Genomic DNA, 19,159 nt, shown 5'->3' with positions numbered 1-19,159 from the left:
GAAGGGTGGCGACGGGACGCCGAGGGCCGCCTGCCAGCGAGCAGGTGACGCTCTCCTTTGGGGACAGAATGCTACTGCGGTTTCTCCATGCCAGCTGAACTACTTGAGTCTTCAGCTTGCTGCCCCAGAGGAGGGAGCCAGTCACACGGTAATAGCACATTTGCAGGGACCATCAGCACTTTGCAGTCAGCCCAGCTAAGCTTGCGGCCATTAAAAAGCATTTGGCCTCAGCTCACTCCTGCAGGGATGGGGGTCAGCCTGCCTCCTCCTGTGGAGTTTGCATATTCTCATCTCTCTGGTTCCTTCTCGCAGCCCAGAGCCACACATTCATTAATGTGTGACTGTTTACTTGATTGAGACACAGTGCAGCTGCTCTGTTCCTTATAACATACATATTCCGTAGCCCGGGTCCGTCACGCAGCAGAGATCTTCACATCAACACAGGGAGCAGGAAGGCGCTGCCTTTTTTTTTTTGCTATCCACCAGCAGCATGGACATACTAACATGCAGCAGACCTGTCAGTCTTCCTCCTTTCCCTGCCTTAATCACAGTGAAGCTCAGTAGCACAAATTCCTGATCTCAACCTACAGCATTAACGTGTTTATTTTATGTACAGTGACAGTTACAGGCAAATAGCAGATCAGTACCACAAAGTGAAAGTGGCCCAGGGAGTGCCCAATCAGCCAGCTACAGGTGACCCTGAACATGCTGCTGTTCCCTTGCAGTGACATCAGCACCCCCTGCACTGCACACTACAGCATAACTGTCACGAATGCCAGCAATATTATAGTGATGGCCAAATGAAGTTTCACTGCATGTTCAGCTCAAAAATCATGCCCTAAAGCAAACCAAACGCAGCATGTAGTGGGATAAAAAATTACATCAAATGGTTCAGGAAGTTTCATTTGGCAATCACTAGTTATAGCCCAGCTTTGCTGGGGTTCACAATCCAATTCCAGCAAAGGAGACACATTCATTTAATCTAACTCCAACTATAAATACAAAACAAAGTGTCTGTAGTGTCTGTTTACATAGCCTTTTTTCCAGCATAAGATTTTTAGGCACAGCGGGGTCTTACACCTGATTGATATGGAACTAAGGGCACCTGTGTGCATAAGTCAGATCCTCGACATGTTGACCCTGTCCTGCAGGGGGCAGTGTGATACAGAATCAGAAAGTAGCACAACTGCCGATACTGAAAGCAAGCAGGTCACACACTGCTAAAGCCCTCACACACCTAATAAAGTCCACATTCACCTGATAAAGGCCTCACGTGCCTGATAAAGACCACACACCTCACTCAACAGGACAGACTGGCGCACGAACTGCGTGGTGAGTGGTGACACTATTATGGGGGACAAATGGACAAGGCAGGGGGCATATCTGTAGAACTTGTTCCCTTGGTTGAGGCCAATCATCCAGGAACACATTGTGTCTGAAGAGGGAGGTGGGGGGGGAGGTGCTGGTCGAGACCTCCTCATGCTTCCTGGTGGAAACGCAGCCTTTCGAAAGCATACTTGACATCCTCGTCTTGGTGCTCCCCATGGTCCCCCAGCCAGCAGACATGGCTCCTGGAAGCGTCGTCCTTCAGCTTCCGCTTGCTGAGCGTCACGGACGGCCCTGCACCTGCTGGGGCCGCCAGCGTGATGAAGCAGGCATGCCGGCTCCTCTCCAGCAGTGTCGCTGCAGCAGCATGGACAGATGCAGGTCATGGGGCTGTGCCTCCCATACAGCCCCACACACTCACCCTCCCCCCACACATCCCCCAACTCTTACCCCTGAGGGTGACAGTCTGCCCGCCCCCTCCCCACGTGCTGCTCTCCAGGACGGCATCAGGATGCTGGGGGTGCAGCATGTAGGTGAAGGTGTCCTCACTGCTAGGCCTCTGTAACACAGCGCTGCAGGTCACGTGACCTCCTGACACACTCGGTCCAGGCCAGTGGGCGCGGCTGGCCGTACTCACCATGGCATCGGGAGGGGCCACCATCTGTCCCCAGAAGACGAACACAGAGATTGTGTGGATGCTCCGGAAGCTGACAGGCTGGGGTGTGTTGGGCCGTGCCAGCAAGATGAGCTGCCATTGGACGAGCCCGGACCTGCCGTTCAATATCGCCACCTAGCAGAGACCAGAGGAACGGTGCTTAGTACCGTGCTGAGGTCCCAGACTACGCACACGTCAAGGGTGGTCTCCAGCACCATACTGACCCGTTTGGTACCATTCCCAGAGTCCTCCTCCAGCACCACGTCAGTGATGTCATCTTTGTCATAGTACCCCGTGCTGGGCTGACTGTTGGGGGGACAAACAGGGTCACCTGGTGCCCGTAAGCATGTGTGTGACAGTGTGGCCGCTAGGGCGGGCATGTGTGTGACAGTGTGGCCGCTAGGGCGGGCATGTGTGTGACAGTGTGGCCGCTAGGGCGGGCATGTGTGTGACAGTGTGGCCGCTAGGGCGGGCATGTGTGTGACAGTGTGGCCGCTAGGGCGGGCATGTGTGTGGCAGTGTGGCCGCTAGGGCGGGCATGTGTGCAGGCACCTCAGAACGCCGCTGACGTTGGTCGTCCACAGCGACTGAAGACTGTCCCCATCTACGAGCTCCACGGCGCCCCCTGTCACCAGCAGGAGGCTATGGCCACCTCTCTTTTTCGGCACCTGAACCAGCCAGTGGATGACGGCCGACCTGAAGACAACAGAGGTGACACAGAACCCAAAAAAAACAGCTCTGATCACGTCCTCCTGGGCGCAGCAGGAAGCCCGTCTCACCTCAGCGGCTGCTCAGAGGTACCCTCTGCTGCCGCCTCCCACGCGGGCTCCCTCCTCAGGGTCTTCTCACTGCCCGGCTGCACCTCAGCGGCGATGCGCCAAAGCGCTCGGGCGTGGAGCCCCAAGGCTGCAGGAGAGACCAGTGGTCAGCATGCGATCAGCATGCGATGGGCACGCGCAGCTTCACCGCAGTGCACGGCTGAGTCCCGCAAGCAGCAGTGCCGCCTCACCCGTCCGAAAGAGCACGTAGTGTGAGCCTGAGCCAGTGCTGTGAAGCAGATGCTTGGTGGTCTCCATCGGAATCAGGACCAGCTCGGGTCCAATCCGACTGCCTGCTCTGCCAGATAAAACTGCCAGCTTTGTCTGTGAGGGAGATGACAGACGGTGAATCATGTGGAGGGTGTATCCTTCGAAGCAACAAAATGACTCGATATCAAACAGAACCGTAAGTGCCAGTCAGGATGGCACATGCGCCGGTACCTCCACAGGGCCCGGGCCAATCAGAACCAGATCCTCCACTTTGTCTCCATCCAGATCTGGGCTTGTCATGACAGGTAGCTGGCTGTTAAAGTTGGGCGGGTGCGGTCGCTGCCACAGGAAATCACCTCAATGAGAGGACAAAATGTGCCATTAGTTGATGAGCTGAGCTCTCTGCAAAAGGCATAACTGCACAGACACCATGCCGGCACTGCACTGCACTCAGCCCCTTTTACAGTGACTATTTTAGTCAGGCTTAAGGACGGCAGCCAAGTCACTGGTCAGGGGCCTTCAAACATCCTCCTTGTCATGGTGATGACCACCTTCCTTTTACCTGTGTTTTTGTTGACAGCAGTCAGGAGGTGGGCGTGTGCCACCAGGCAACCCGAATCAGTGCCCCCCAGGCCCTGCAGTCCACACTGTGCCCAGTGGAATGGAGGGGCTAGGGGCCGTTCCCACAGCGTGTGCCCGTTGGTACCTGCCACGGCCACCATGAACACACAGGGTATACCTGCAAAAGAGGCAGCATCAGCACCTGCCAAGCCCCATGGCATCAGCCTCACTGTATCAGGTCCATAGCTGCAGCCCAGCTCCTTACTTTCAATAGTACAGGATGTGTTCATGGTGCCTACGTTGGCCTCGAGGACAAAAAGCACATCGAGCACCTTGTCTCTGTTCACATCTTCAACAGCCAGGAAATCATAAGTGGCTAAGAGAGAAAGAAGAAAGTTTTAAGACAGACAGAGAGACAGACAGACAGAGACGGGATGCAGAGACACACACCTGACTCAAGGTACGTGTGGTTCCAGGTACGCAAGTAGACTGGCCTCACAGGGCAGGGGATGATAAAGGAAAAGGCAAACACCACCGTGAGGCAGAGGAAGAGCGAGATGAAGAAGACTGCCGTACGGCAGCGGGACAGGCGAGCAAGCCTCCGTGCCTTGGTGCCTGAGGCCTGGCTCTTCCCACGGGGGGCCTTGGCAACCCTCTCCTTCAGGGGCTGGGCTTCCACACGGCCATCCACCAGGTCTGACATCTCAAAGCCTCCCTGCAGGTGCTGCATGGAGAAACATGCAGGACAGAGCCTTACTTTTCTGATTTCAGATCAGATCAAACATGTGCACATGTTCCTCAGTCATGACAGCCCAGTGCTCTCAGCTCTTCTCCAAGTTTCAACCTGTTTACACCAGTAGCTGGCTGCTCACACATCATAACCTGTTTTTCTTATAGTCAGAGCCCAACTGGCAAGTCGCTACACCAACAGTTGCCTCAGGGAAGCTATACATATCTAGAACCATCCATGTGCCCAGTCATTTTCAGTCAGGTGCAGATGAAACCCAAAACAGAGTCATTAAAGCCATTAAGATACCCTCTGCATGTCTGCACTGGCAGGAAGGAACGTGGATCTAACCCCTGAAGACTGACACAAGGAGAACAGCAGCAGCAGGATGTGTTTATTTGATTCACGGCTACTGCAGTGTTCAAAAGTGGATAAAGCACGATATTGCCAATATTTGTCAAACTTTTAAACACATTATTTGCACTAAACAGTTAAGAATAGGAGTGGCCATTATTATTTAAATGTTGCACTTACAGGTTTGAAAGTAACAAAAACCATACCATAAAACTTAAGTTAGTTAATTGATTAGGCGTTTAATTAAATATTTATAAACGCCGTATATCGATCCTTCAGTAGTTAGTATAGTTACTTCGTTAAACGGGTGTCCACGCTGCCGTCCACCAGTGGCCACCATGGCAGACTCTGACGGACATTTTGATCAAAACGCAGTTTTTACCACGGACGGTTCATTTAAAAACGTAGTCTACATATTTTCTTTACTCTCATAAAAACATTTTCTCACTGATACACAAGAATCTTTCCACGGATACGTTTACGATCTCTGATAGTAACATTTCCTTAAACGGTTGTTTATACTGTATAGTAACACGTTAGTAATTAAGTTAAACAGCTGCATACCCTGTATAGTTACACTTCAGAAGTTGGTCGTTTAGTTAAACGATTATACACCTTCTATAACGACACTTCATAAGTTAGTCGTTTAGCTAAATGGCTGCATACCCTGTATACTAAACCCTTCGGTAGTTAATTGACTAGATAAGCCATATAATTATATCATATGGATCGTACAATACACTTTTAAAGGGCGGACTGTCGGATCGAGAAGCTCGCAACACAAAAGCAACCATTTTAACAGAGTTCAGTCCCAGTTTCACGGAGTAAATAAATTCATACACACTGGAATTAAAGGCAGGCTACAGACGACCCAAACACCGGCTCTCTCGCTGTCCCTCTGCTGAGACCTGTGGCACTGGCTGCCGTGCGCGCGACCATACGGGTCTTGGTTCGGTGTGCGCGCCTCCATTCGATGCTTGGCCTTCTGGGTTATGTAGTTCATTTGGGGCGAAGTGACTTTGGGCGACTCGGGGAAGGGTTGGTGTATACCGCTGACAGCATGCTCAGTGAGTTAAAACATTAGGCATATACGCACACTGTTTTGGTTGTATTCCTTTTGTTTTAGACGAAATATGTAAAAAGATTATTTAACGTGAGTGAGAGTCAACATGTTTAGGTTTATCATAGACAAGTAATAAATCCTACAGTCGTCACATCTCTCTTGCTAGATAGTAAACTGACTGTTGCTGCACCAGAGCCATTTAAAACTATATTTACATTGGAGAAGTGCAGTGTCTATCTTGTAAAAGTGACCCCGCTTTATACTCTGAAGTTGCCTTCTTGTCTTTTTGTGCCTGTAATGATTATAAACAGAAAAGTGCCTGGAGTCTCTAAAGCAGCGTCAGTGCTCTGATAAAGCAAAAGCATCCCCACACCATCACAATACCTCCACTGTGTTTGACTGGAAATCTGTGTCAGCTTTTCACCAGATGTAGCAGGACCTATGTCTTCCAAAGTTTCAATTTTGACTCATTAGACCATCCCCCAAAAACCATTGGGGGTAGTCAAGGTGTTTCTTGGAAAACGTTAGACGAGCCTTCACGTTCCTTTTGTTTAGCAATGGACACCATTTTTACCGTCTTTCTAATCATGGAATTATGGACGCAGACATTAATTGATGTGAGAGAAGCCTGCAGTTCCTTAGATATTTGTCTGGGGTCTGCTCTGGCTTCCCTAATGTGTCTTTCTAAGTGCTCTTGCAGTAATTGTGCTAGGCTGGCCAGTCCTGAGTAGATTTGCCTCTGTTCCAAGTTTTTTTTTTCCATTTGGAGATGATGACTCTCACAGTGCTTCGCTGAAGTCCAAGTAGAGATGATCTTTTCATCAAAGCGTGTCGGGTACTGGGAAAAAAACTCACACTGGTCCATTCGGACTGGTGTGGTGCTGAGGTATCACCCACTGCACAACTACACTCAGGTTCTCATCCCTGAAGTAGTTTGTCATGTGGAGCGTGTGGCAACACACTGTAATCAGTGTGTGCTCCTTACCTCTAAGGTGGAAGTAAAAGCTGCATATTCACCTCTGCTCTCTCTTGGCATCATGTATAGAAATGAAGAACAACCCATATTCAGCTTTGGGAGGGAAACTAAGCAGGTTTATTACAAAGTAAAGAACAAAGCAATATAAATGAAAGGGACTGTGGGTGGAGTCACAGAGTGATGTAGAACACAGATCACCAGAGGGACTCGTGAGCAAATTAACAATGACTGAACTAGGGACCATCACACAGGTGGGTAATGATATATGATAATGATGAGGAACAGGTGTGACCAAGTAGGAGACAAAGGGAAGCAAACAGGATGGCCAGCAGAGACCCCTGCTGGCCAAACAGGAACATGACAAGGACAGGTCATGACAGTGACATTGTCTATCTTTTTGTGTGTGTTGGTGAATTCTTGCTTTAGAATGAGAAGTGTCTATTATAGAACCATGACACACACATTCCTTACTGGTAGACAGTAGCTCAACTTATGCTCTTGCGTTTAGAGATATGTCACCAGTGGTGGGAATTTAAGGTCCAGAAATACAAATCTAAACCAAGATTATGTTTCTACCAACCAGCTGAGTACTCTGTGACTATGACTCTTTATGCTCAGCTAGTTGGTGGAAACAAAATCTTTGGTCTGGATTTGTTGGATTGCTTGGACCTGAAATACCAAACACTGGATGTCACCATAGTCAATTAATATAACGCTGGCTTTAAAGGGAGACGGGATCAGTAACCATCTTCCTAAAAACACCTCTGCATCAGCAATTAGGAGACTTAAGATCCAGTCTAATAATTAAACAGTCATTCTATCAGTAGTATGTAGCGTCTAATCATCAAAACAGAGACAACATACCATTCTGTCCAATAAAATTTAAATATTCATTCAGAAGATAAGCATGCAATCAGAACATAATGAAATACTTGAAATTTAATTAATTTATATTACTTGAAAAATATCACGTCAGATTTAATCCAGGTACTAAATAATTACTACTCAGGTGAGTATAACTTGAATGATTAGTGTATGTGTTGATACTGAAGCCAATAATCATTATGCAATTTGCTGTAGCAGTTAGAATGTTAGTATTTGTATATTAGTCTTCATGTGTTAGTCTTCATGCATCAATGTTTGTGTTTGTTAATGCTGGAATCAGAATGCCACAGGGGCTGAATCTCAGTATATTTTTCTGTTATCAGGGTGCCAGTGTCCTTTTCTGTGTTATCAGTGTGTCAATGTCCTCTTCTGCCTGCCAGAGTGTCTGTGTCATTCACTGATGGCCGATGTGTCAGTGCTCTTTTTCTGCCTGCCAGTGTGTCAGTGTTCTTTTCTGCCTGTCAGTGTGTCCATGTTCTTATCTGCCTGCCAGTGCGTCAGTGTCCTTTTCTGATGGCCGATGTGTCAGTGCTCTTTTTCTGCCTCCCAGTATGTCAGTGTCTTTTTCTGATGGCTAGCGTGTCAATTTCCTGTTCTGCCTACCAGTGTGTCAGTGTCCTTTTCTGATGGCTAGCGTGTCAGTTTCCTGTTCTCCCGGCCAGTATGCCAGTGTCTTTTTCTGTCGGCCAGTATGTCAGTGTCCCTTTCTGATGGCCATTGTGTCAGTGTCATTTTCTGTCAGCCAGTATATCAATGTCATTTTCTGACGGCCAGCATGGCAGTGGCATATTCTGCCTGTCAGTGTCTTGGCATTCCAGTGTGCAGCATCAGAAGGTCTCTGCTGTTATCTCTTTCACTTTCTGCTTCTCCTTCATTTCCTCCAGCCCTGGGGCCTGCCGTGTGTCCTGACCAGGGATGAAAGAGAGAAGCTAACACTCCCAGCATGAACCACAGCAGTCCAGATCATGTCTTTTACTGGCTTGCAGATACCTCCAGCAGAGCCCTTTTCCCCGTTACCTGAGTGTTGGGGGTGGCCAGTGCTTGAAGGGTCCGCCTTCTGGCCAGCTTCTCCAGGAGCTCAGCATTCATTACCAACACTGAGGTAGGACACAGGGATAGTATTCATCTGAGGGTCCTCCATACAGCTATCTCCTTAATCTTTTCCTCTCCTCCATCATTTTTCACACAGCCAATCACGCTTGCTCATTTTCTTTGTCCCTCCCATTTCCACCAATCCCCCGTGACTCCCTCTCTCTCAGTGTCCCTTGCCCTCATGCTGGTACCTTTGTCAGTCTCTAAAGGTTGGCTGTAGGGGCCGGGGGAGCGGGGCTGCACATCGGGTGATTCAGAGTGGCTGCTGGGGATGTAGGAGAGGCGCCTGTTCGATGCCTGGGAATGAGGAGCATTCTGTTGAAGACATTATTATGTCTTTTTGTCTATTATTATGTTGAAGACAATTCATTAATGCATTGATTCATTTCGGTGTCTGTTAGTGAGAGCGCCCTCTTCCTTTGAGGTATTATACAGCGTATATGGGTGTTAGTGGTACCTTGGACTTCGGGCTGACCGCAGGCTCCTCCTTGTGCGTGTCCTCCAAAGCCGAGGCAGGCTCCAGGATGTTAAAGGGAACGAAGCCGATCTGACCATAGCCATTACGGCATTTCCACCAGCGCTTTGATGACTCAATTACCTTTGACATTACAGGAAGATGAAAAGAATTGCGGTTTAAATACTGTTTGCACAAATCCATCTCTGTTTTATGTGCACAACGCTAATAACCCAGAGAGCAGCCAGTACCAGTGTAGCACAGCACCAGTAACTCAGAGAGCATCCAGTTACAATTTAGTTCAGTGCTAATCACCCACAGACCGGCCATTACCATCGTAGCACTGTGACAATAATCTGAATCAGAATAAAAAAATAATAATCCAGACAAATAGCAGTACCAGTGTAGCACAGCACTAATAATCCAGAGAGCATCCAGTACCAGTGTAGCACAGCATTAATAACCCAGAGAGCATCCAGTACCAGTGTAGCACAGCATTAATAACCCAGAGAGCATCCAGTAACAGTGTAGCACAGCATTAATAATCCAGAGAGCATCCAGTACCAGTGTAGCACAGTGCTAACAACCCAGATATAGTGATGAGTTGTACCTCCAGTTTCTCTCCATGTAATACAGACAGCTCATTGCTGTTCCGAGCCACAAAGTCATAGCTGCAAATATACGTCTCTCCTTCTGGGATGGGGGTTTCACTGAAAAAGAAGAGGAACATCAGGGACAATTTCAGTCCCCAAATTTGAGGATATTTCACATATAACATCCTGACCTGCTATTCCTCTTAATATTCATTAGGTGGCACTGTTACACTACTGTTGTGCAGCCCAAATCAACACATTTATTTTGTACCATGACAATTATCACATTTGAGTAATTTCAAAATATACACAATATGCCAATAGAAGAAAAGGTGCAGCTGAATGTACTCACGTGTCTCTGTTGACTTTGCCTGGGGAGGGGGGCAGCCCCATGAGCACACTGGAGGAATGCTGTGAGATACAGGACAGGGGCAGGACAGGGGCAGCGGGGGAGAGGGGCAGCGGGGGAGAGGGGCAGCGGGGGAGAGGGGCATTGTAACACCCTCACTTTACTGAAACATGACTTTATCTCCCCACTTTTTTTTCTTCTTTTTCGTTATTTCGGTTTTTATTAAAGTGATGTAACAAAATAGGTACATGATTGCATTTATACATAAACATTATTCAGACTGGCATTACAAAAAGTGCATTAATAATAATAATAATAATAATAATAATGATAATAATATACAAATTTCCCAAAGGACCAACTTACACACAACTTTTATCCATTCAAAAACTTATGAATATATATATTTTATTAGGTTTCATATGACGCTGAAAATGTTCCCAAATTCCCACAGATGTCCCTCTTCTTCCGTCAGATCTAGCTAACATATTTTCATGTCATCTGGATCATCTATTCTTTGATGTCAGGGAGCTTGCTACTTTTACAATTATGCAGTATCATTCTGGCAGGCAGAACGAAACCAACCTTAAGTACTTAACCTTATTATTTGTGACATACGGAATAGCTGCTCTGTCTCTTAGGAGACACGTTATTGGCTGTACAGGAAATGTTGAACCCATCCAGTTTCCTAGGAATTCTAAATTTTATTCTGAAATGGATAAACCAAAGGGCATTCCCAAATACAATGCAAGAATGTTCCAGTTGAATTTTGGCATTTCCAACAAATTTCACTATTTATTAATCAATTAAAGACCTGGATGGAGCCTACTAGTGTATATGTATTAATTTGTATTGAATAATTATCCCCTAACTTCCCTGACATTTTTCCCTGCATCAGACAAAATTTTCATCCAACATTCCTCATCAATATGACATTCATGTTCTCGTTCCCAAATCATTTTACGATTTTGACAGGAGTCGCTAAATAACTTATTAAAGATTCCGTAGAAAACTGATACCCTGTGACATCAGGCGGACAGTTTAAAATAATGAAGTAAGTAGTTATCACTATTTTCTGAGAATCTGTTAATTTCTTATCTGTAAATATTTTCAAAAACTTCCTTTCTCATCCAAAGCAAATTTTCTTAATGCATCAGTAAATGAAATACACCTCATCCTCATACAAATCTTCTTCTGTTGGAATAATACTTAATAATAGTACATACTGATGAATTTAATATCTTATAATGTAACACCACATTGTGTAATTTACATACTATTGATGTGAAGGAAATGTAGAAATGCAGGAAGTTAATTATAATTTGGTAATTTTTTCAAGAGGTAATTACTCACCTCCCTCTCCTAGACCCCACCCACTTATAAAAATGGCAGTTTGCTCCTGTTTATCATCACAATCATCAACACTGCTGCCTCAGCTATATATAGGAATCCTCATAGCAAAGCTGGTCTTACTTTGATCCTGTCCTTCAGATTCTCTTGTTTGTGTTGCAGTTCAATTGGGTCATCCCAAGGTTGTCCTTCCGGGTCAAAGGGCTCAGGGGTCCATCCATCCAGGAAGAGCGGGGTATAGGAGGAGACGGCCTCACCAAGCTGCGACCTGGCAGAAAAATGCTGCTGTATGAGTCAGTCACTCGCACAGCCTACTCACACGGTCACGCATCACACAGCTGGGGCCACACACCGGGGAAGTGTCCATTTGGGTCCCAGGGCCACCCATAGCTGCCGCTCCCTGTCTGTCAGATGCTTCTCCAGCAGAGCTATTGCACCCCCTGTTAGGGCGGGACTGGCCACTCCTGCTCCCAAAGCCGGTCCCTGAGTGGTGTTCACCATCTACAACAAATTTTGTGCATGTGAGGATTTGAGCACTGAAGCAGACGTCCCATCTCAGGAATACAAGTTTCATGGTGACCGATGAGGGGCATCCGGGAGGGTGTGGGTGTTGGCCGGTGCTTGGTTGCAGCAGTTAAACTTATTGCTGCGGACATCATTGGCGGATATCTGGGAGCTGCTGTCAATTTGCGGGAGACTCCTGGATCTTCTGGGAGAGGTGGGATGTCTGTTGAAAGTACCTTTAAGATAATGTTCCCCAAAACTGCAAGCTGGTTGCAGGTCAACTTATCTACTCCTCCACTAATAGCGATATTAAATTTTAAATAGCCACGGTGCCATAAGCAGTTGACGAAGGTAAATCTGTATTACAGCTGGACACCTTGTGTATCTCTGTGTGTGTTTGTACTGGATGTGTTGTTTCTTTGTACTGGTGTTTCGCCTCACCAGGTCCAAAGGTACGAAGACGTGATGCAGTAGCTCTTCAGCACTGGGGTTCGAGATGGAGGACTTGAGACGCGCCTGAGCCAGGAAATAACGGACGTTACACATCTAAGACCAGGAGCTTGTAAAGCAGTAGTTCAGTGCACAGCACACATCCAAGGTTATGATGAGTCCGTCAGCCTCACCAATAAACAGAAGCTGTATTTGATTTTCTGGAAGATGTCAATAAACTCTTCCTCCTTTGGGGGGATGGCTTTCCGTGATATCAGGTCATCTGTCTCAGAAAAAAAATGGTAGGCCTTGTGTCAAAAGCCCCTCTCTTAAACACACATGACCATCATGCCTCTTTATGATTGGCTGCCTGCGTGTTTTAATTCCTACATCAGGCATTGAGCAAATATGCACATATGAAAGGTGGATGATGTGTGATTACTGGTCCGTCGTCGACTTACGACCACGATCGGTTATGACTGACTGGTCAGCCCTTTATTGCTTATGGAAAAATTATCATATATGTAGTATACTGTACAGTATATTAAAATTATATCAGCTTTAAGTCATATTGTCTGGTGTTTTTTTTTTAACCTTTTTATTCTGCAGTTGGAGCAGAAAATGTCACATACTCATGCTGGGCAACACCCACACTGCCAGACACTGCGCTGTCACGGCCACATATCTGCAGACTCAGAACGGTCGTAAGTCGACAATGACCTGTACATTGCGTAGCATTATTCTAAGCTGATGTAATACCATGGTTACGTGTTTAGTTGCCTGTTTTCTGTGGCTTGGTGTGTCCTCCAACGAAAACCTTGAAAATCTTGGGCTCCATAACTCAGCAGTTAGACTACAGGTACTGTACAGATGCTCCTCTACTTACAAGCTTTCAACTCACAAACTTTCAGACATACGAACGAATTGTGTTCATTGAGCTCCCGTTTCCTGTCCGCAACATAAAATTTTTTTCTGCGCGCCAATTCCGGGTAGTATGACTTCTGGCCGCTACTCCTGCCGCGCAGCAGCGTAGCATGCGTACTCCCAGCATCCTAGTTCTTTGTACTTGCGTATACCCTTAAAATGATGTTGAATAACGACTTGCGAACAGTTACGAGCAGCCGTTCAGAAAGTACCTCATTCGTAAGTAGAGGAGCGTCTATATTCCCAGAGCTGCAAGTTCAGATCTTGCAAGGCTTGCGGACTATGCTTTGAGAAGTGTCTAACTCTGTAGGTTAGGGACCTGTGCTTGTGTCCAGGAGATTGTTGGTTTGAATCCCGCAGTCAGCAGAGTAATCATGTCACCGTTGGGCCCTTAACCCCTGCTACTTCCATGCTGCAGGCTGACCCTGTGCTCTGACCTCAAAACTCACCCTCACCTGCATATACACGTTTCACTTTTGTCATGGAGAGCATGATGAAATATGTGAAAACTGCCCAACTGCCCAATGGCGATGAATAAAGTGGCATTATTCTGTTAAGCTGGCCTTTCAGACCCAGCCTGTACCTGCCCCCTTCCATCTCATTGGTGTTCCTCTAAGCCCTGTCACTCCTTCTTCTGCTCCATCCGAATCAGGATACAGATCCCTTACTCCAAACTGATCGGGTTACTGTCACTGCTGCGGCTATGGTGGCGTTTAGAGTCTCGAGGTCACAGCCTGAGTCATCCCCATCCCCCGAGGCTCCTGCTCTTCTCTCACCTGCTTGGCCCTTCTTCTTGGACTTCCTCCTCCTCTGCACACTAGAAGCCTCTGCCACTTGCTGCAGCTTTCCCATGAAGCGCTCAATGTCGTCAATGCAGTGGTTCAGGATTTTCTAAAATTAGTAGTAGTTAATGCTATAGAGTTGGGGGGGAGGGGGGGCAGTTTCGAGAATCCTGGCAAAGCCCTCACCCCTCCAGGACCCATACGCCTGCACAGTATACCTCCCCCACATCTCAAATACAGAGGACACTGTGGCGGATAGGTGCTGCACAATCACAAACAGAAACAGTACATCCATAATGAGTGACAGACACGGACGTACCACTTCCCTCTCTGCCTGGGTGGTGGACATGAAGCTGGTCTCACGCCCAAATCCATTTACTGTCAGAATAAGAAAACACTAACAATTAATCACTGCTAGAGAGGGCTAATCCATCCATCCATCTGTATATCCAACCATCCATCCATCCTTCCATCCATCATCCATCCACACCACTTATCCAATATAGGGTTGCAGTGAGCCTGGGGACAGGATGCATATGGCACAGGGCAGTGGACACCCTGAGCAGGAAACTAGTCCATTACAGGATACACACACGGTGACTCATGAAGAGCTAAGTAACAATGTATAAACTGCGATTCATCTAATAGCCAGATATCTGTGATATCTGGAAGGAACCATGAACATACAAACTTCACACACAGAACTGGGGCTGGCATCTCCTTCCTTGGAGGTGTGAAGCAGCAGTGGAACCCACTGAGCCTTTGTGCCCCACACAGAAGAACAATAATAGTTAGTAACAGTTAGTCATAGTCAGATAGCAGAACAATGACGGTTAATCACGATAAAACAGGAGAACTCTAACAGTTAATCACGATCAGGTAGCAGAATAAAAACAGTTAATCATGATCAGAAAGGAGAATATTAACAATTAATCACGATCAGACAGGAGAACACTAACAGTTGATCATGATCAAATAGCAGAGTAATTACAGTTAATCATGGTCATCGAGTAGAACAATAACTGTTAATCATGATCCAATAGCAGAAATAATAATGGTTGATCATGATAAGATAGCAGAATAATTACAGTTAATCATGGTCAGAGTAGAACACTAACAGTTAATCATGATCAGACAGGAGAACACTAACAGCAAATCATATAATCAGATAGTACAACATTAACAGGTACTCATGGTCAGATAGCAGAACAATAACAGTTAATCGTGATCAGATAGCAGATCACTAACACTTTGGCCAGGTTGGAGAACACAGCCAGACACTTGTGAAACGAATTAAGATGCACGGTAAGGACCCTGTCTGCTCAGACATGTGTGATGTCTTTCTGTGCTGTGTCTCTGTGACCATGGCAACCGGGACTGCCATGTTGGTTCTGCCCACATTCCTGGGATTTTCATGTGACAGCACCTTCTCACCTCTGTATCCAGGGGAGGGTGGGGGGCCGCTGGACCCTAGCCGAAACATCCTGAAGGCTGCTGGATTGCGAGGTGCCACAGGAGGGGGGCTCATCGGCTGCTGCATGAGGGAAGTGACAGCACAATGCTTCCTCAACAGGAACCACATTGAGTGCCATTTGCCATTGTTACACATGTTCTGTGTGGATGCTGCGATCCGGTAATGCTCCCATCAAAAGAAACCATGATGTAAAGGAATATAACCCTTAATATCCTATATGGTCAAAAGAATGTGGACACCAGCTTGTCCAACATCTCATTCCAAAACCAAGCATATTAATATGAGGTGGTCCACCATTTGTTGCTATAATAGCCTACACTTTTCTAGGATGACATGCCATTACATGTTGGAACATTGTTGTTACTTGCTGCCATTCAGGTTGGGTATTGATGTTGTCTGATCAGGTTCCTTTCTGAGAGTTTACCACTTTCCAACTGAATTTTGCTACTAGACCTTTCTAAACATATGGCAAACTGACTTATTACAAAGATGTCGTCTCCTGTTGGTGCCAAGTGGAAAGTCACTAACCTCCTCAGTACAGTCACGCATTCTGCTGCTGCTGTTTGTTGCAGGAGTTTGTTGCGTGACTGTGTGCATAATTATACACCTGTGCAGGAATTAATTAGGAATTTCCTCTAATAAATAGGGGTGTCCACATACTATTAGCAAAGTAGTGTACTTGATTTCATTTTATAATGGTGTGAAACTTTCTGCATTCCATTCTGCATACATGTTCCTCTTCCTGGGATGTGCAAAGCATTTGGAATGAGCTCAGGAATGTCGCAATTCACCCTGAGGAATACAGACCTGCCAGTGAGACTGTGAAACTTGGCAGCCACACTGAGGAGAGCCCGCATGGAGAGACAGGGCACGGTTACTGTAGGTCCCCTGTAGGGGCATGTATGGGCGCCAGGTGGGGGAGGGTTTCCATGGGAGAATTCACAAATACTGTACTTCCTGAGTGAATACATTATTATTTTCTTGCTCAGGGGGCCCTATCAAGGGCAGCCCCCCCTGAATGTGCCAAGGCATCCATGCCCCTCCATGACCCCTGTGAAGTGTGTGGCTCAGTGCGCTAACCCTATGTGCCTGTAATAAAAGGGACGCCAGTTCAAACCCAGCCTCAGCACAAGTTCCTTGAGCAAGTCCCTTAACCCCCAGCTCCCTGGATGCCCCAATGGTTGGCTGCCCTTCACAGACAGCTTACTCTACAAAGAACAAATTGAGGGATGTGTGAAGACAATTCCCCCACAGAGATCAATAAAGTGTCAATTATTAAATGCCCCTCTGTTAGGGTCCCCATATGTGAGGTAGAATTACATTTTTAAATGCATCACTCAGACATCTGTGTGTAGTTCCAGTCAAGGCACACAGAAATATCAAATAGTTTACTCTAATCAAGGGTTCTTATAATGCATGCTGTCTGTAGATGTCTGCAAGCCCAATACAACCAGACCACTATTAAATATGGGAATCCTGTGATCCTGACCTATTTTTCTACACTATTTTTCATTGGATGCTGTAAATTCCTTTTTCCTGGATCCGCTTTACCATCCATCTATTCATCTATTTCTTTGATGTGGACACTAGATGAAAAACTGAGTGAAAGACAGGAGACCAGAAATCCAGAGATAGTGTGTCTAACATGAACACAGCACATATGAGTGAGGGTGTGTAACACATGAACACAGCACATATGAGTGAGGGTGTGTAACACATGAACCCAGGACATATAAGTGCCAGTGTGTATAAAATGGAGACGGTTGTATGAAGTGAATACACCACATACGAGTGACTGTGTAACGTGAAGTGAAACTGTAAATGTGAAAATATGTAATGTGAACACTGAGTGTGTAACATGTTAAAACAGCACATATGAGTGACTGTATATGTAATGTGAACACAGCACATACAAGTGACCATGTGTGGAACATGAACACAGAACATACGAGCGATCGTGTGTATAACATGAACACAGCATACAGTATACGAGTGACAGCATGTATAACATGAGCAGAGCACATACGAGTGACAGCAGGTATAACATAAACACAGTACATATGAGTGACCATGTGTGTGACATGAACACAGCACATACGAGTGATCAAGTGCAGAAACTTGCCATTGTTTCTTACCTTTTCATCTGATTGTCCGGCATGCATTGTCCCTTCTTTCACATGCCAGCAGCCAGGCTCTGGTAGTATCGTCAGCTTGCAGCCAGCCCTTCCTCTGTCACACCTTTCTCAATAATGTCGAAACAAGTATAACAAGTCTTTCTTCACATACATTCTTGCTCTCTTTCTTTTCCTGTCTATAAGAGAACTGGGCCATCTGCTCTCATTTGCACCATATTGGTCCATGTGGTAGAACATCACCTCAGACATCAGAGTCATCAAGAAAAGTTTACTGGGGTCCTGGAAAGACAAAGAATCTGAATGAAAATGCACAAAGAATCCAATCACCAAAGCACTAGATGTAAATAATTGTCCATCCATCCATCCATCCATCCATCCATATATCCTTCTTCCAAAATCATTTGTCCAGTACAAGGTCATGGTGAGCCTGAAGTCTATTCCAGGATGAATGGGGCAAAAGCTGAGAGTCACCCTGAAGAGGAAGCCAGACCGTTACAGGCACATACTCTCACACTCGTTTAATCCTGCTTCGTATTTCACTTTTCCATGCGCACGGTCGTGCTCGCGGAGTCTGTGTACATATTGCATTTGTTTGTGGATGGTTGCAGTCGGCACATGCATACAGTAATGATATTCCCCCAGAGCATCAGAAGACAAATGTATTGCAACAAACACAAATAGAAACAGTGTAGTGAAATGGGTAAACTTTTAGGTACAGTTTTAAAATTACTATGCTTTTGAGGCAGGGGTCGTAAACCCCTCTGCACACCGACAAATGTGTCTATGGAAAGGCTCATCTGTGTCCGTGGTGAAAATTTTTAATTGAAAAAATAACCTGTGTAGGTTATGTGTTAAATATCATGTCTGTGGTAAAAATTGCATTTCGATCAAAATGTTTGTCAGATCATGGTGAAGACACCTGACAGGAGACAGTACCGTAATGCAGCATATCTCGGTATTTTGAAATCTTGAAATAAAATCAGCTGGGACCCCCTCCTGCTTGGTGAATTTTATCGTCAAGATTTTAAAACGCTGGCATAATGTTGCTTTTCAAAATTCGTTTTATACCACAATAGAATGTTTAGACAATATGAATTATTAGATACCACAACTGTGATGTGACAAAATGAACTATAACCAAAAAAAATGCATACAAATACAAAAAAACACTATTGTCCATTGTATAGGCAAAGTTATTGTAGTGCAGGACACATCAGACAATATACTTCCATCTCTATCTTTGCTAAGTATCTGGGTGATCTATTTCCACAAATACCTCCAGCTAACACATCTTTGTGCTCCGTAGCAGGTGCCGATTGGGTAGTGACATCTGCACAAGCACAGTCAACTGGACACCCCTGATGAAATTCTTGTCCCTCAGTCCTGTTAGCGGGCTGTAACAGCACAAAGGAAAGCGAAGTATGAACTGGCCTTTACACATACACACACTGTGAGATACCGATTCTCATACGTTTTTGACTGTGAGAGAAAACTGAAC

The 19,159-nt window shown here is 46.0% G+C and overlaps 2 protein-coding genes across 4 annotated transcripts; both read right to left on the bottom strand.

Moving 5' to 3' along the window:
- Window positions 1–579: 579 nt before the first annotated feature.
- On the bottom strand, window positions 580–6,802 carry fam234a (family with sequence similarity 234 member A). 2 transcript variants are annotated; one of them, XM_023798581.2, is made up of 12 exons: window positions 6,732–6,802; window positions 4,021–4,294; window positions 3,836–3,946; window positions 3,572–3,748; window positions 3,241–3,365; window positions 2,991–3,123; window positions 2,761–2,887; window positions 2,534–2,677; window positions 2,206–2,287; window positions 1,964–2,116; window positions 1,777–1,885; window positions 580–1,683 (listed from the first exon to the last, which is right to left on the bottom strand). In XM_023798581.2, the coding sequence occupies exons 2-12, from the start codon at window positions 4,271–4,273 to the stop codon at window positions 1,478–1,480; spliced, it is 1,620 nt and encodes a 539-aa protein (XP_023654349.2). In that variant the 5' UTR covers window positions 4,274–4,294; window positions 6,732–6,802; the 3' UTR covers window positions 580–1,477. The 2 variants fall into 2 exon arrangements, with proteins under 2 accessions (XP_023654349.2, XP_023654348.2); XM_023798580.2 differs by lacking the exon at window positions 6,732–6,802 and adding an exon at window positions 5,496–5,655.
- Window positions 6,779–17,822, bottom strand: eps8l1a (EPS8 signaling adaptor L1a). Of its 2 annotated transcripts, none has more exons than XM_023798582.2 (14): window positions 17,662–17,822; window positions 15,487–15,586; window positions 14,372–14,430; window positions 14,047–14,161; window positions 12,541–12,629; window positions 12,359–12,433; window positions 11,766–11,914; window positions 11,537–11,681; window positions 10,067–10,125; window positions 9,732–9,831; window positions 9,125–9,265; window positions 8,859–8,982; window positions 8,593–8,672; window positions 6,779–8,480 (listed from the first exon to the last, which is right to left on the bottom strand). In XM_023798582.2, exons 1-14 carry the CDS (start codon window positions 17,686–17,688, stop codon window positions 8,403–8,405), a joined length of 1,341 nt encoding a protein of 446 aa, XP_023654350.1. In that variant the 5' UTR covers window positions 17,689–17,822; the 3' UTR covers window positions 6,779–8,402. The 2 variants fall into 2 exon arrangements, with proteins under 2 accessions (XP_023654350.1, XP_023654351.1); XM_023798583.2 differs by having other exon boundaries at window positions 8,859–8,964; window positions 17,662–17,789.
- Window positions 17,823–19,159: the final 1,337 nt, after the last annotated feature.

The sequence above is a fragment of the Paramormyrops kingsleyae genome, chromosome 22 (genome assembly GCF_048594095.1).
Source record: "Paramormyrops kingsleyae isolate MSU_618 chromosome 22, PKINGS_0.4, whole genome shotgun sequence".
NCBI lineage: Eukaryota > Metazoa > Chordata > Actinopteri > Osteoglossiformes > Mormyridae > Paramormyrops > Paramormyrops kingsleyae.
Note: the sequence above shows the minus strand (reverse complement) of the source record. Positions and strands in the feature narration are given on the sequence as shown.